At 42.7% G+C, this 17,857-nt stretch overlaps 1 protein-coding gene across 3 annotated transcripts in view; it reads right to left on the reverse strand.

Moving 5' to 3' along the window:
- ITPR1 (inositol 1,4,5-trisphosphate receptor type 1) overlaps positions 1–17,857 on the reverse strand; it is a 175,089-nt gene that overhangs the window by 31,521 nt on the left and 125,711 nt on the right. For all 3 annotated transcript variants that reach the window (XM_082060206.1, XM_082060205.1, XM_082060207.1), the window contains 8 exons: positions 15,577–15,757; positions 14,700–14,953; positions 8,948–9,148; positions 7,144–7,254; positions 5,784–5,879; positions 4,914–5,036; positions 3,795–3,899; positions 2,777–2,969 (listed from right to left, as the gene is read on the reverse strand). In XM_082060206.1, coding sequence (XP_081916332.1) covers positions 2,777–2,969; positions 3,795–3,899; positions 4,914–5,036; positions 5,784–5,879; positions 7,144–7,254; positions 8,948–9,148; positions 14,700–14,953; positions 15,577–15,757 — 1,264 coding nt within the window. The remainder of the gene's footprint in view (positions 1–2,776; positions 2,970–3,794; positions 3,900–4,913; positions 5,037–5,783; positions 5,880–7,143; positions 7,255–8,947; positions 9,149–14,699; positions 14,954–15,576; positions 15,758–17,857) is intronic.

The raw sequence follows: 17,857 nt of genomic DNA on the forward strand, positions 1-17,857 counted from the left end.
CAGGCTTACTGCATAGCAAATGGGATACACTGCTGAAATCCAGAGCGGCAAAAAAAAATACTCTATTAATAATGCTCTCAAAGAAGGGAAAGAACTAATGTTTTTCCCCGTTGGAAGGAGGTAACGTTTACATGTATCAGAGAGCAATGTCAAAGAAGCTTACAGGGAAATTTAGGGAAAAGATGAAAATGCAAACTCTGGGGCTGAAAAGAAGAGTAAATTAATGAATGCAGCAATTCTGAGCCTCACAGTATCCACCAGCTCTCTTCAGCAAATCACCTCTCTTCTAGCATCCTAAGCAAAAAAATGGGTTAAAAGAATTATACAATGGCTCATTATACTGAGTTGAAATGCACATAAAAAGCAAATGTATTGAACAGCTGAATGCAAAGGAAAGGACTACAAAAAGGTACCCTGTCACTGTAAGAATATAAGCTTCATTGCACCTAATTACCCAGGCACATGGTAGGCCTCATTTAAATGCAATGTAGCAACGTTTTGAATATATTATGCATTGATTTTCTGAATTATTTCTGTTCTCCATTTCATTTTAACTGGAAGAATTTGTAAACAAGTTGAATTCATTGGTATGAAACTGTTATACAAAGGGTCATTATAAAGTTCCAGGTTTTACTTCAAACTTTCCTTTGGGGATGGGCACAGACTACCGGCCCTGTGTAGCCCTTCTCCTGGTTCCAGCAGGCTCACTGGAATTCTTAATTAAGACTTGGGGAGCCTTACAGTGCTCAGCTGATGGGCCAGCACCATGAGCTCAAGGGGGAGCTGCACGGGCCTTTGTAAAGACTTTTTTACAGTCTTTCTCAGGCCTGAATAATCTCTAAGTGGTATCACATGAGCACGGCACAGAGATCACGTCTCGAAAACACAAACCTGTACTTAAAATGTGAGAAACAAATCCATAAATATAAGAATAACACCCAGAGGCCAAACAAGACCAGAATTATTAGGAAACAGAAAAAATTATTCTGGTTGCTCAAAGAAAAAAGAAATATTCTCCAATTCTGCAGGTGGATCATGATCAATTTGTGGTCTGTTGTTAATTATGGATGTCTTCACAGCTTGCCTGGAGATAGCCTCAAAGACAATAAAGTAACTAAATAATCTAAACTTAAACAACAAAATCTAATAGAATATATGGATGCTGTCAAAGACAAAGTTGTCTGTTTATTTGGGATGCCATATACTCCCATATATCTCATAGAGCTCTTAGAAGTCAGGTTAGGAAGCAGCTCCCTGGGTATTTTGATGCTGTCATAAGTACTAAACCATTGTTAAGTGGAAATAGCTCCAGTCTATTTAGTATTCATACACATGAAAAATGTTTCAGTAGGTTTCAGGCAGTCTTATCTATACCTGACTTCGATAATTTTAAATAATATGCTTATAATTGCTTTTCTCTGTTAAACTACCTATTTACATATATTACACATACATCCCAACAATCAGAAGCAAATATTGAGTTTCCGTTACCAAATGTGCAACACATCGTCAGCTCTAGTGTGAACTGTGCATTCTAAAAACAAACTGGAAGGAGTCTACGTTCTTCGTGGTGGTGCACAGTGAAAGGGTGAAATGCAACCGCCAGAGGCTGTGACAAGGGAAATAATTTTATAACAAAGAATTTTCACAATGAGGAAGGTCAAGAGGTCTCTCCTCACCTAATCACGCAAGGCTGAATGAATACCAGCGAGGTCTCTGTCAGGGGAAAACCTCTGCTAACCGCACTGGTGAGGCTCACCGGGCACCGCAGGCGGCTGCAGGGCACGAGCCCACCCTCGCGTTTGCTCACCGAGGTGGTTCTGGACCAGCCTGTGCTCTTGCACTAAATAACGGGAGTTTAGCTGATTCAAGCACAGGCAACACCACCAGTGGTATCAGATGGCAGATGCTGACTTGAGCAGGAAATAACTTCTCTATCTCTCACATTTTAGAGGGTCATTGTTGGTAAATTCTCCCCACTCATCACTGCCCACTGAAGCTGAGCCTCATGTGCAACTTTTCTCTTTGAGCAAAACAAGATTTTTTTTTTTTTTTAAATAACTTGAAGCAAATAAGTTAGAAAGTTTATTGGGGGAAGTAGTGGCACTATATAGAACAAGATATAACTTTCCGTCTGGGAACCTGAGGCAAAAGCAGTGCTCAAAAAAGCTCACTTTCAGATATTTTAGCATCACAGGGCTGGAAGGGACTCAATTGATATGTCTGCCCCCCTATTCTTTGCCCAAAGAAAGGGCAAATTCCACTTTTACTGCTATTGGAAAATGCATGTTTAACCTGTAAAATCCCTCCAATTGCTGAAGATGCCATAAGTCTGTACTGCATTACCCAGCCTTAGTCCCCCTCGCAATGCAAGGGAACTGCTTTGTGTTCCCAGTGCAGGGAAGGAGAACAGACCACTGCTTTCTTCAGCTGTGTCCTCTCCATTTCTCTCTATCACCAAATGCCTTCTCCTTTAAGCTAAGCCTCCACAAATTTGTTCCTTCCTGTTGGATCTTAAAAAAGACGACCTGTGATCCCTTCTTACCACTTTCCCCTGGATCCCCTCCAGGTGGTCCATATTGCTCTTGCATTAAGCTTGACTTCATTACAGCATATTGCAATTGTGCAGAGGAGCAGACTCTTTCAAACAATTATCAAGGTTGCTGCCACACTGGGGAACCATCTGCTACCAAGTCGATGTTTCAAACTCTGAAAACCTGACCTCGGTGCTGTGCTGGTTATGCTCCACACAACCACACTGGCAACAGCAACCTACCTCGCAATTTCTTTTGCCAGTTCATCTCATTAAAGAGGTCTTCTGATTTCATGAAGAAGTCATTGATCTTGCTGCCTTGTTCGTCCCTCTCCGTGGTATAATATATCCTCAGCTTGGACTCCTTCGTGAGGAATTCGCAGATACTGGGCACAGGGAAGACTATTTGCTCCATGGTACGGTCCGACCTGACAATCTGAACAGCAGCCTTATTAGAATTCTTCCTAGTTTCTAAAAGCTGTTATTTCTTGATTTGTCTTATTTTTTTCCCCCTCCCTTTCAAACAAGCTACCTGTAGAAACTTGGGACACATTTCCATAGAACAGCAGCTTGACAGAGACTTAATTTACCTTTCAAAGCAGGCCTACATTTGGCTCCAAGAATTATAATTTCTATGCTGTGGTCTTATCCTGGCAATACTGTTCTTAGCTGGGATTTCCAAGTGCCCCAGTGAATCCTGCACCAAAGCTGTGCTGAATTTCAGAGCAATCTGTTTGCCCAATTCAAGAATCTTAGCCACAAATTGCACAGGCAAGTATAAGCAATAATTGTTACATTTATATTGCTTCTTGGAGAGTTTTGTGAACTCTCCATATTTGTGCATGTTTTACTTTTAAAAAGCATCTTAGATTGTACATCAGGCCAAATTGTCATTTTAATACAGAGAGAATGGCAAAAGCTATCACCAACTTTCTGGATTCAGCAACAGCACTGGCCAAAATGTAACATAAGCGAAGTTACACTTCCTCTGCCAAGAGAGCTCTGCTCAGCTCCATCTTAAAGCCCACACATGACAGCTCAAAAATAGCTCCCCCCCAGCGGCTGTCAAAAAATAAAATAAAAAGTACATATATATATTCTTATGTCAAAGATGACAGTCCACACACAGGTAGTCAGTTCAATCAAAATATCACGCATAATGTAACTGTTGTTTAACTCCACAGTTTCTCTTCCAAGCAGCTCCTTCCACAGTGGAATGTTCCCCCCCACACCTCCCGGCAGCCACTGGTTTTCCCTGTACCTCAATCTGTGCCGTGTGCTTGGCGTAAAACTCCAGAGCCTCGTCTCCCTCTATCTGACCTCCCGGCTTCAGCATGTTCTGCAGCTCTTTGTTATGACGAGCCAACTAAAATAAAGGAATGCAAAGGGAGTGGGAGACACCAGATGTCTCTCTATGATATTAAATTTCTGATTTTTGGCATAAAAAAAGAAATAGTACGCAGTCAGCTGCTAAGAAAGGGCAAAGTTGACAGAAGGCTTGTTCTATTCCAACCAGACACCCTGCCGCTCTATTTTGGGCACAAGTCAGAACGATTCAAATATGCTTTTTTTTTTTTTTAATATCCGTGTTGTACTTCTCTTTTACCCATCCTCTCCCACCCTTTGTCTGACTTGGGAAACTTATTGAACATTCACATTCGGTCTATCCTTCTACACCCACCCTGATTCAAAGGTGTGCTAATGACACAAGTATCTATGCAGGGACAGAAGAGAAAATTCGCATCATTTGAAAAGCAGATGCACAGAGCACAGCTCCAAAAATACTTCTGGATGCTCTAAATTCATCTTACAGCAGACTGATGATCTTTCTTCTCGGATGCTAAAGGAACACAAAGTTTCTAATGCAGTGATACATGTAGCATCAATATATTAAAGCAAATCTAGATATATTTTCCCCCCTTGTTTTTTTACCTTTCAACCACCACACTGTATCAGTACAACAAACCTGACTGGCTCCAGCATAGAGGGAATGTGGCAAGACCATAAAAGCAGAGCGAGATTTCTGCTTACGGTTTAATTGATCTGTGAGTAGAATTTCTTTGGGAGTATAAAGTAACCTTTGACACAGCTGAAAAATAATACATTGCTCCCCAGTACTGCCAAGAACTTGAATCACATGGCTTCAGAAACCTGGTCAAGAGCCTGCCTGCTTCCCATTATGAAAGAAAACTCCAACAATTTTCTTATATTATAGAATTTTCTCACTCTTTAAGGATTGGAATTTGGTCTGATAAAAAGAGAATGCACAGTGAATTTGTCTCAGAGGTGAGCCATTAAGACAACTTCAGGGAGAGGCAGACCTCTTGCTATTCACAGTTTGTGACTCTTGGTGCTACAAAAGCTGTAGATGAAATTCTACCTGATGAGCTAATATATAAATGTTGTGTCCCACGTTCCTTGGAGATGCTGCAAGATCTTCACCATTCTCTCCATCCTCAAATTCCACTTCTCCTTGCAAATAAGCCTTCTTTATCACTTCCACCTACAAAGAGAGACACAGGCCAATGAAGAGAGGTCAGGCTGAAGGCTAAAGTCTGCTAAGGCCAGTATACATTTGTCACTCTTGCAGAGGTGAAAGGAAGCTGAGCATATAGATTCAGGAGGAAGGTCAATGGGCTTCTCAACATGCAGGATAAAACAGGAGACCTCAGCTCAGCCCCTTCATCCCAACTCATTGACACAAGAAACTAAACTTCACCATCCCCTCCAGGTAACATATCCCAGGCCACCCACACCACACGCTGCATCATGTTCTGACCTTGGCCTCTGCCGTAGCTACGCACGCCAAGACAAGCCGACAGTGTTTCAGCTGTACTTTGAATGTCCTGTTTGTGTTTTCACCAGTTAATACATTAACCAGCCTGAAAGTCTGCTACAGTCTACTGAACAGCTTTTAGGTCACAAGGAATTTTTGTTTCTCGGACTCTTGTGCAAATAACTTCCGCGTGTGGATTCCAAAGCATCAGATGATGCTCCTTCCCTGCCTTCTGCAGGATGCTGAACGCCTCCTCCATAGCATTCGACAGGGCTTCCCTACCGCTTGTGCTGCCCAGGAACCAGGCAGACGCATCCCCTCAATGAAATCCTTGAAAGGTCTTCCAGTTGGCAGCGACCCATGCACAGACCTCTTGCAGCACCTCTGGGGTGGATGCGGCCCCCCTAGTCTCCACAGTGCTCCTGTAACTGGCTTGAAGGGAGTCAGGGGTTTTGGAGCAACCCAGGCACTCACCAGCTCTTTGGGTCTCATGTTGTAGAGGATCCTCTCTGCGTTCTCGCTGTCGTGCCTGCTCTCCATGATCGCCAAGAGCAGTTTTGAAGCATTGTTCTGAAAGGAGGGGAAAAAACCCAGCAATCACTTCCAGCAGTCAAAAAAAATTAGGGTATCCAGCTTGTGTGCAACCAACCCTGCTGCCCAGAAGGGCTTGAGATACCTGGTTTCTGCAAATCCGAGCCACGGGCAGGCACAGCCTCCCAGCCAGCCTACTGCAGGACTGCTCAGCCTCACCTCCCAAGCACACCCTCTTCAGCAATTATGGAGATATACAGCTTAGTAGTATTTTTATCAGTTTATTTCCCAAACCCTACTATTGGAGCACATCAGATTAACCCAAGTTAAGGTTCAGATTTCTCAAATGCTGAGCTTTCAAGCTTGTGTGTATTATTCTGTCTTGTTTACAGCAGTACTACTACAAGCTCTCAACACCAAAATACTGTTGATTAAATCAAAGGACAACCAAGGCTGAAGACAGAGACGCGCTTCACTGATTTTAACTGAAAATTACTCTGCGACCTGCTCATGCCAAGAAAGAGAGGGAGGAAATGGGAAAGTACCACAAGGCACCAGACTACTTTAATATGAACAATTAAGATTAAGATCCATCACGACTGACAATAAAAACCAATAAAAGTATTTAATTTTGAAGTATAATGCTAATTGAGTCTAAAAGCATTTTTTATTTAGAATAATAAAAAACCCACATTACCCATAATAATGGTGTGAGTCAGCAACGGAAAACAGCTAGACATTGCACTATAAGACAGCAGTAAATCAGAAAGAAAATATTTCTAAAACATATGCTGAGAAGCAGGAGCGCTCTGTGACTACTGTTGCTAGAAGACAACCTGCTAGTGTATTTTGAAACCAGCACCAGGCTTAATTATTTCAACATTAATATGAATAGCCCTAAAAAATTCTTGATGACTTAACATCAACTGATTAAACAACAGCAATAAACTATCGGGAAACTAGAGGCAGCATGAGAAATTTTACGTCCATTGTATAGGTAGAAGCTCAGCAACACAAGAGAAGTTTTCATCAGATTTAGATTTTTAACAGGAAATTATTTTCTAATTCCTCAGAATACCTTGACAACCTTCATCCCTTCCATCTGAAAACTGGTGGCTCCAGGTTATCATTTAAAAAATGAAATACCTGTGACAAACAATCTTCGGGCACTGCCTCCAGCTCGCTGATGCATATAATTTTTTGGCAGTTATGAATACTGGGATATAATAAACACCCACATAATTCCAACAATAAAATTATATTTCATCTTACTGTTAATGTGGAACACAAAATATTCACTTGCCTTCAGTTCCAGTACAAGGTCCATCCTCTTCTTTCCCAAAGGATTGATGTCATTGAGAATTAACGCTGTGATGATGTCAATACCATTGGACTCATGAGTAGCAATGCAGTTCTGTTCAAAGAAAATCCAAACTTCAGTAATTGTCTATGCTAAAAACACAGCCTAGGCTGGTGACCCAGACAGAAGAGTCCTCTCTTTCATCACCTGGTAAGCTGTTTGAGACGGATAACTGAACAGAAAACTCTGGTCAGTGGAATGACAAGAAATTAAGGCCTTTTGTTTCAGGCTTTTCCTATCATCAGCTATGGCATGTTCTACTGAAACCACCCAGCCTCAGGAAGCAACAGAGTTGATAAGTGAACCATGTACATGCCAAAGCATCCAGGCTGAATACATAGCTAAGGAAGAACACTGTTTTACTAAGATTAGGGAGAGTTTTCTTTATTTTAGATGTGCCAATCAACATCTACTTCAGTCCTGTCCAACCACAGAATGTGAATTCCCACAGCCTTCTTGCTTATTCTTTAATCCAGCTTTTGTAAAAGCCAATAACTAAAATGTACAAGCTGATGGTAGCTTGCTGGCTTCAAAACCCAGACCCCTGCTCTATTGTTGAGTTCCACTACAGAGATGCACACAAATCTAAAGGTTGTTATTCCACCTGGTTTGTAGTACAGAAAGAAACTCTCAGTTATAAACTGATGTGCACAGCTATCTCTTCAGTATGGTTTATTCTAAAATTCAGAGTTAATTGGGACTCATTGAAACAGTGATAGCAAGAGCCATATTTAGACCAAAAGCAGAAGAAAAGTGCCTGACTAAATGGTGATGCTGCTGCAAGACACCTGTACGACCTGTGGGAAGGTGTGGTGGACAAGAACAGTTAAGCAGTACAGCTGCCCCTGCCCTCTCATCCTTCTCACTGGAGCAAAGTGTAATTCCTGAGCACCTCAAACCTCCTGCTGTGCAAGCAAAGTATCTTCCCATGTTCCTTGCTGATGATTCAACCTTCGAAGCACAGAGCAGATGAAGTCCAGCTGCGGGTCAGTATCTACTTTAACCAATAGCATTGTTGTAATTATTCAGTTATGCCTTCTCAGTAACGTGGTTTTGTAAACCACCGTGCTTGCTTTTAAAACAGTTATTCCTGCTCAGAGCAGAACAAGTCACTGACAAGGAGCATGGTTTTGTGGGGAGCAGGGCAGGGAGAGCCTCACCACCCAGCAGACACTTGGTGGTCCTCACCAACACCCAACCCACACTCACTGGGAACCACCACCACATCACGCTGCAAGCACATGGACATTCGTCAGTGACCTGCACCTGTGCCTAGACATGAGACTATGTCTGAAAATAAACTCAACACGGTCATCACCTTCTCTAATGAAGCTACAGAGCTCAGGCTTCTCCCATCAGTCTGGGGGAGGACACATTTCTGGTCTCATTTACAACAGGCAGAGCTTGGTTTTTGCAACATTTTCACTAGAAAGTATTGGAAGCACAAAAATTCCCCACCACCCCTGTCTGTCGAGTCTAATTAAACAATTTAAGTCCTAGGAAAAATCTTGGATGCTTTGAGTGGTTCAAGTCCTCAGAAGGGGCCTTGAGAAACAGAAGCTGATTATTATGAGTTTATAAAGAAAAAAAAACAACAAACCACTCAAACCAAAACCCCTTCGCAGGGCAGGTAAAGTGAGCAGCATTATAAGACAACATAGGTCTAGAAGACTAGACCAAGCCCGCAGAGCACATGCTGCAGGTGTAGGAGAAAGGGTGATGTTTTTGACAGCCCTGGATGTGTTACCTGGTTCTCGTGGCAAGGTCCCTGACAGTACTCAGTCAAACTCTCCAGCGTCTGGTTGATCAGTGCTACATTTTTCTCATTTATATACAGACCAAGAAGTCCAAGTCCACCAGTTGTGCTTCCACAGATACAGTCCAGAAACTGCAGTGTTTCACACACCAAGTTGTAGTTCGTCTTGTTGTTCTGGCAGCGCAGGAAATTCTGTGAGTAGAGTGTCAAAGCCGGGAGGAAGGGAAAAAAAAACCCAACATAAAAACTGATGTTTGGATGGTAACATTTAATCAGTTAAATCATAACAGTTAATCAACCCAGCATTGCACTGCACGGTATACAGCTCGAATTTCACTGGAGCCTGCACAAGCAATTTCAGCTTGCAATGCGCTGCTCTCCTGAGCAGCTTGTTGGCTTCAAATTTTATAGAAGACGAGCAGTAATACACAGAGTGCATCCATTAGAGCACTGAAACCCAACACGGAATGGCCATTCACCGCGGGTCAGAAGGCTCTCCTGAGCCTGGAAGCCTTCCTTCCAGCCTGCCTGCTACGCTTCACCGCTACCATCACCCAAGGCTGTCTCCTCCCGAGACCCTCCTCCAAGACAGCAGCAGCAATTCCCTGGCTCTGGCTTCCAAGCAGCACCTGTGGAAGTGGCACAGAGACACCTGCCTGCATGCCTGGAAGGAAAGCATCTTGAAATGCAATTCTCTCAGTTGCATTTCTTCCCACGTAATTATTGTAATCCCTGCTTGAAGGTGCTGATTAGGAGCAGCTCCTCAAATGAAATGCCAGATTTGTCAGCATGGATTAAACATGTTTCCTCTCTCCTGTATTCCAAATGAAAAAAGCATGCACCCAACCTAAACAAAGAAGGATAATTAAGGGAAAACAATATTGCAGTGACTCAGATGCTGTTTGTCAGTGTGTTCTCAGTGGCATGCTGTAAAATACAGACACTACCACTGTCTTTTCCTTGAAGCTTCAGCAGGAGAACTCCTATCCAGCTTAAGCTCCAGCAGGTTACAGAACACTTCAAAGGCGAAAAAACCCTGAGACCAACAAGATGCATGGGACTACGGAACCAGCAAGGTCTTTTCTGCAAGCCTCCAGAGAAACGCTGTTAACTGATTGCCTCTAGTGCCTGCGTCAGACTAATAAGTCTTTTAAGGCAAACAGACTGAGAAATTGCCAGATTCAATTGAAAGCTAAGCTAAAAAAGGAAATTGCTGTCTATGAATGCAGACTAAAGGTGACAGTGATTCAGCACATTTCAACTGATTGCTCATTTAGTACCCTGACTTTTGATTAACTTGTCAGAATATAGAAAGGTTGATGCTACAGGAACTGGAGCTCGTACCTTCCCTTCAGGAAAAAATGCAAAAATAATGGATAATACTGAAAGCAACGACACAAAATGCTCCCCGGCAGCATTACAGCATTTTCCTGATTATAGCTAGGTTTATACTAGCCTTAGCTTCTTGATCCAAAGTCAATAAACACAAAGGACAGAGAAGGAATGAGGCACGGGATGCAGGACAAAGTTAGATGTCTGTACAACAGGAAGGACGCAAGCAGCAAACAAGACCCCACTGCACTGTGAGAAACAGCCCCAGGGATTGTCTCTTGTGGTCTCAGCTCCTAATTTTCTGTCATCCAGAGGATCTCACAGGCTGCGAAGATGCAACACAACTCCTCAGTATTGAACACGCCATCCTATTGCTTCCAGCTGGAACAAACCTCAGGTACCATCCGCAAGACCCGGCACTCAGAATGAAGAGCAACAGAACTGCAGATTCAGCTAGAACATAAGAAAAGTGTGCAGCCTGTGGTACTTTGAGGAGAAAATAGGAAAAAGAGCATTCTTAGTGCCTTTCAGCATGCAATATACTCTGTTGAGAGAAATACTGTCTGATGGGATGAAGTGCACTCAAAGTCAGGCAGTCATTAAACTCCTACCTTTGCAAATAACCTCGTGGAGATCCTTCCCTAGCTAACTTCATGCTACTATCCATTTTTAGGGAGCCCAGTCCTCCTCATTTCTGACACACATGACCAGATAGGGCTATGCTTGCAAAGGTAGCATCTGCAGCCAGTTCTTAATGCCTCTACAGCATTTCTGGGGGTTGGAGACTTTGCTTCCCACTACACAGCCTAAAGCCAAGTACCCTTCAGACAAAACGTCATGGCTAACAATAAAGTTGGCTACTTTCAGAACACGTGCGTGGTCTGTTCAAGCACGGATGAACACAGCATCCTTTGAAGGAACAGTGTGGGTAATTCCCCCAAAAGCTTAAATGTTGTCTTGGGATAATCTTAGTTATAGCAAAAATCTGATCCTTAGTTAGGAAAACTTTGCAAAGAAATAACAAGAGAAAATGTCTTAGTAAAGTATTATTTTTAAATGATCAGATTTTTCTTTACAGGCCATCAGGTTAGGAAAGGCATTTTTCACTGAATACAGGATTGCTCTTTGGTCTTATAAAGTTAATTCTCACACACACTTCTTGCCTAAAACATGACAAGTTAAACCAGCTCATTCTCTGCATGCAGTAGTACTGCTCCGCTAGCCAAATTATTGACTCACTCACCTGCAGCATGCAGAGCTTTACTGTTCTTTATTACCTAGGCTATGTCTCCAGGGATTATGAATGAAAGAAACAGTCAAATCCAATATTAAAAGCTGTAGCAATTCCCTTTATTTTTTTTTGCACAAGAGCAGTATTTAACCCCTTGACTTAGACCTTTTATCTGAGCACGACTGGCTAGCACATTACTACAATATTTTTATTTCACAGAAATAACTCAGTTGTTAAGAAGTAAAAGAACTGTAGTACTATGTTTTTCCCATGAAGATGGGATTTTTAAGTGTAAGGCTGGAGCCACACGCTTGGCTATATGCAAGGTTGCTGGTGCCACCTGCCCAGGTGTCGGCCCCAGGGGACAGCGCTGATCTGTGTGCCACTGGGAGCCTCCCAGCCAGCCGGCTCCTGCTGACACTGAAGTGTGCCCTGGATGCTTCACTCAGCTCATCAGAAGTTTCAGTTCTTGTGACCGGTTCTGCGGTATATGGAGACATCTTCATTCAGAGAAAAGACAGGACAGAAAAGACTTCCCAAGGAAACTGGTGGGGCCGTAGCCTGGCCAAAGCAGAGCAGCTGCCTGCAGCGACCCAGAGCTGTGCCGGCTTCGCTTCCAAGACTGAGATCTCATGCAGAATCAAGGGTCAGGCCTAGCACAAGCTTAATGGGAGCCCCTAAGTATCTGCGTGCTGAGACAGAAACAGAGGTATCAAGAATTCTCCAGAGGAAAATTTGATTCGTTCAGCCTGAAGTGGGTAGCAAAACACACTTCCAGCATCCACCTGTTTGTCCCAGTCCCTGCATTAATTTGGAGAGGATACTGCAACTCTTCCTCCAGACCCATGGAGTGAGCTGGAAGGGTCAGCACCCTGACTGTGTGCAACGTGGAAAAACTGCAGCTTCATCTGCAAAGGGAATAACTGAGTGATGCCAAAGACACAGTATTGCAACTCCCTAAGCCATTTCAAAGGCTTCTTCCACATTTAAAACACAGATCAACTCTTACAGCCATGACTTGCATTCACCTGTTTTTGCACAACATCAGGCTACTTGTAATTGCTAACAGCTTGAAAAACACTTGGTTTGATAAAACTACAACTGCACAGGGCAAGCAATTCCTATTCACTTCTAACTCAAAGCAAATTTATGCAATTTTGGAAGACACACAGCTTCCAGAAGAGGTTTTACTTATTCCTTGAAGCAGAGAGTCCAATGGCAATATTAATAAGGAGTTCAGTTACAATGTACTAGCTACAGACACAAAGATTTTGAAGCTTCAGACACTCTGGTCTCCCCTCCATGGCTGAAGAAGAAAGACAAGCATCAAGAGGACTGTATTTAAAAACCTGTTCCTCTCACATATTTTTTTTTTGTTTTTTAAGAAAACCTTTTTTCCCTAGAGCTGAATGCAACTACCTGCTGTTTGGGGAATTTAGTTGTTCAGGATGGTGAACAGCCCAGGCCAAGTTTCTGTGTTGGCTTGAATTCCATTTTGCTCCTATAGCTCTCAGTGCCTAGCCAAAGACAGCCGCAGCAAAGGATCAAGTGTGTGCGGTTTGGACTACTGCCACATAAACCTGCCATCCTACTTGTCTCCGACATCGCTAACGGCATGAAAATTGTTTGACGAAACAAAGATCAAATAGCTTTTTGAAAAAAATTAGAGGAAACCTTGATGTATGTAACCTCGGCACCTATAAAACGCTAAAAGAATTACACGTTCACAGTGCAGGAACATTACCATACAGATTTGACTTCACATATTGCCAGCAGCAGGGCATTCGAGTTCAGCGGAAGCAATTTGGCAGGTCTGAAAAGCACTCACGCAGGGTCCTACACTTCTGGCATGCCGTACAACAATATGCAATCATAGCAATTATTCCTCCTTTATGAGGGCATTTAGTACATTGTACTGCATCTCACCAGCTCCATGCTTGCATTCAATTCTAATCCAGCAGCAGTGGTTACACTGAACAGAAATCATGTTAATTGTAGTCCATTTGTAAGCAAAAATCTGATCTCCTGCGGAGGCACGCACTAGATAGGATTACTAATGTACAAGATCTGGGCTCGCTACTTAAAATTATACAAACATCACAGAGTATCACAGGACAGCAAAGGCTGACAGGGATCTTTGGAGATTATCTAGTCCAACCCTCCTCACTCTGTCACTGGGCACCATGACGCAGAGCCTGGCTCTGTCCTCTTCACATGCCCCCCTCAGGTATTTATACACACAGGTGAGATCGCCCAACCCTTCTCCTCTCTAGACTGACCTCTCTCTACCTTCTCCTTGCCCACCAGATGCTCCAGTCCCCTAGTAATCTTTGAGACTCCTTGCTGGACTCAAGAGCCCAGGACTGGACCCAGCACTCCGCAGGGGGCCCGGGGCATCCCACCAGGCACTGTGGACTTGTGTGTGTGTGCAGCTTGCTGAACGTTTCCTAACCTGATTCTCCTCCACCAAGGATACCTCTTCCTTCCTCCAGACCTTTCTTCTGGTCCAAGGGATATACGGTTTGTGAAGGACGATGCTACCAGTAAAGACCAAAGTGAAGGCAGCATTGAGCACTTTGGCTTTCTCCATGCCCTTTACCACCAGGGCTCCTGCCCCCTTCAACAGCAGACCCATGCTCTCCCTAGTTGTCTCCTGCTGTGGGTACAACCTAGAAACCTTTCCTGTTGCCTTTTATGTCCCTTCATAGATTCAACTCCAGCTGAGCCTTTCCTGATACCAACCCCATGTGTCCGAATCTATGCACATGAACAGGTCCATGAAAACCCATGAGAAACTCTTCACTGAAAAGTAAGCATACGCTTGAGGGCTGCTAGAACCAAAGTCTCAATGCTCTATTTTCCTACATGACTTTTTTTCCTTCCCCTCTTGAAAACACATCAGCAACTTCACAGCAGAACATCTGCTTGCTTTAAGCATATGCTTTTAAAAAGCCACATGAAGTGTTGATCCCACCACCATTTATATACATTGGAAACACCACTGAACGCTGGATAAATGGAATTCTATGTATTTGTCCAGCAAGGTATAAATTCTTTTTTCTTTTTTTTTTTTTTTTGGATTATCTTCAAGGCCAAAGAAAACAGTCAGCTGTGTATCCATTTAAAAAGGCACCAGATTAGCAAGACTGACGTGACAGCAGCGACTGTGCAAGGCTGTACCTGCAAATCTCGATTGTGGTTTTCACAGAGCAGCTGCAAGAACCGGAGGATGGGTTGCATTATTGAGATCACAGCACTCATCTCCAGGTCATCTTTGCTCTTATCTGCCGCAGACTGTGCTCCTTCTCCTGCCGAATAATGGTCATCGGGATCAGCCTCCCTCCGGTACGTGTTGTAAGCCTTTCTTGTAGCTGCAGAGGCCTCCAGCAACTGATCCCGGACCTCCTCGGTAATTTGGCTCATAGGCTCTCTCACTAAAACACACAAGAACAGATCTCCCTGAGGAAGCTGAATAAAGGGGACTAGAAAAATCTATTCCCACATTTCCCATTATAGTTTCACACACGGGCCAGCTATTCATCATCAGTTCTTTCTGGTAAGTATGTTTAGTGTGATGTGAGGGTCTCGAGTTTAGAAGGATATCATATCACTCTTTGCACCTTTTATGTGAACCACAATTAAGTTACAAATTCTGGTATTAATCGGTTAGGGCACACACATCTAGGACTACCAGGAGTTACAAAAAAAGGACCTGCTGTAGAAGAAGATTAAGATTTCTCCACTTATTGTTAGAGAAGGCACTGACCACAACCCACAGTCCAGGGTCATTACTATGGATCAGATTTGGGCAGCTTGTCACGATGGACAAGGTGGTAGAGTCTCATTTCAGAAATACTTTTCATCATTTCAATAGCACAATCTCACAAATGGATGAAGAGGGGATGAAGCTCTTGAAATCCCAAGCCAGGGCACCACTGATCTCTGAACTTTGCTCTGTGGGATCAGAGATCAGAGCATTATTGCATCAACTTGAAAGAGTTCAAAACACAACATTTTTCTCCCATGTCACTTCAAAAAGGGAACAACTGGGGATTACCTCTTTTTCTGTTGGGTACATCTCTGTCTGAGTCTTCATCTTTCTTTTTATTTCCTAAGTCGCTAGTGTTGACTGTGACAGTAGCCTTGATTTCTTGCTGTGCCACTTTCATGCGATCATAAAAAACCTTGAAGAACTTTTCAGATTTCTTATCTTCTGTCAGTCGGCAGAAGAACGAATGCTACAAGAGAAAACGGAACAGGATCTGTATCTCTATACATAGGTTTGAATACAGATTATTTCACCTTTCTGCACCGTGTGATATCTGGAAGGACTGGAAGGTTTATTAGCTTTCAGTAAACCAAAACCTAGAGCAATGGAGACTTGTATTTTATTGTTAAGGAAGCCCAAGTGTTTCAGTTATATTAGCTTTGTTATTAACGACTTCCAACTATATTTTTAAAGAAATGAGTGCAATAAATCATGCTAGCCCTCATACATTTAAGCAGCACACATTTCTCTAACAACGAAATTAAGATAAGTACAATGAATTAAGGTAAAGTAAGGACAATGGAATTATCTCTTATTTGATTCTCAATTCTGAAGAGTATGAGCAAAATACAGAGGAAAAAGAACTGTCCTGCCTTCCTGCCCTCTAATCAAAAGGACGGTGACTCATAACATGCAATAGTCAATGTTAGCGACAGTCCAAAAATGTACAAGCAGGGCAAACTAATGAGGGATATTTTGTGCTAAGTTTCCATTGCCCGGTATGCAGCAGACTTCTTAAAATTCCTACTCTAATATATCTAAGTGACAGAAAAACTGAAAGCATAGACTACTTTTAAAAAGGTTTATTAATGTTCTTCTGCCCATATGTGCACAGAGACACAAAGTTCTTCCTAAAATTGAGGAGAATACAAATCATGTACAGGTCAAAAAGGAGCCAACACAGTGAGTGATCAGACAATTCTTGATGAAACCAATATGTTGTTACATAAATCAAGACCAGAGCTTAAACACGACTGAAGGATGAACTTGTAAGTGGGTCACCTTATGCAGTGTATTATGAAATTAGTTAGCATTCTGCAGTGGCTCATGATCCAACAGCTTTACATGATGAATAGGAATGAAGCCCGATTTATTGAAAAAACAAATTAAAATGGGAATAGCAATATACCCTGCCTGTTTCTCTGCGAAGCGGGGCACACAAGGCCGTTTCTGGTATGCCTGCCTTTGATCACTCCCAAGCAGCTGCAGTCAGAACAGCACCGAATGACTTTGAAACACTAATCAAGTTGCATGTTTGATTACAGAGAAGCAACACTACTATTTAAAGAAGCTGGTCAATATTCACATGAGATATCCCTCCCTAAATTGCAATACCTTCTACCTGCCCAGAGCAACTCAGGTAAACTCTGAAGAGTTTGTAATTACTTCCAGTGATTAACAGAGAAGAGGGAAAGGAGAAGGACCCAGCACAGGCATCGCACGTCTGCAAAGGCAGCCCCACTGGTACCTTCTCCCGACATCCATTCAAACACTCCAGCAAAACAGACGTGCTGGAGCAAGAGACGCTGGCTACTGACAGCAACTGTGCCAGGCCTGTGACACGACACAAGATAATCTGAGGCCCAAGTAGTTTAATAGTATTTGCAGGATAATACTCTCATCCAACACTTGATACCATGAATTTTAATGTTTTCTCATAAAATATGCTCAAATAAAAACATCCTTTGAATGACAGTTTACTTATCCAGATTTTTTGTTGTTGTTGTTCTAAACTGGTGCTTTGACCTGACCAGACCTATTGGACAGAATGCTGTCAAACTACAATCACAACCAAGAGGTGCATTAACAAGGTTTCCCTGAGCTGCTGCTGAGTAACCAAACCCAGGTTTGGGATGTTCAGACAGCCAACCCTTGGAATCTTGGTCTCTTACTGGTGGCTACAAGTACAGACAGAGGATGGGTTTGTATCTACACTGCATCTTGAAAGTTCTACTCTATCTGTATTACACCACAAGAATAACAATAATAATACTTTACAGATAGACAAGCACAAAACATTTTCTGAACACCATCATGATTTGCTCATCAGGGGAGCGATGGTTGTCACCTGGCTGCAGGTCTCAAGAGCCTGGACAGGAGGAGATTCTCTGCAATGAAGCAGCAGTGAAGGAAAAGCTTTTTTTTAATGAACCACACTACAGAAACACCTTACATGCCAGTAATTGTTACTTGCTGACAGGGTTATTTTTGTCATCTTTTCAAGCTTCTTAACTGACTTTCCACTGCACTTCAGAGAAAAAACAAATGAAACAAACATTTCCAGTAAAGC

The sequence above is a fragment of the Streptopelia decaocto genome (genome assembly GCF_964273445.1).
Source record: "Streptopelia decaocto genome assembly, chromosome: 8".
NCBI lineage: Eukaryota > Metazoa > Chordata > Aves > Columbiformes > Columbidae > Streptopelia > Streptopelia decaocto.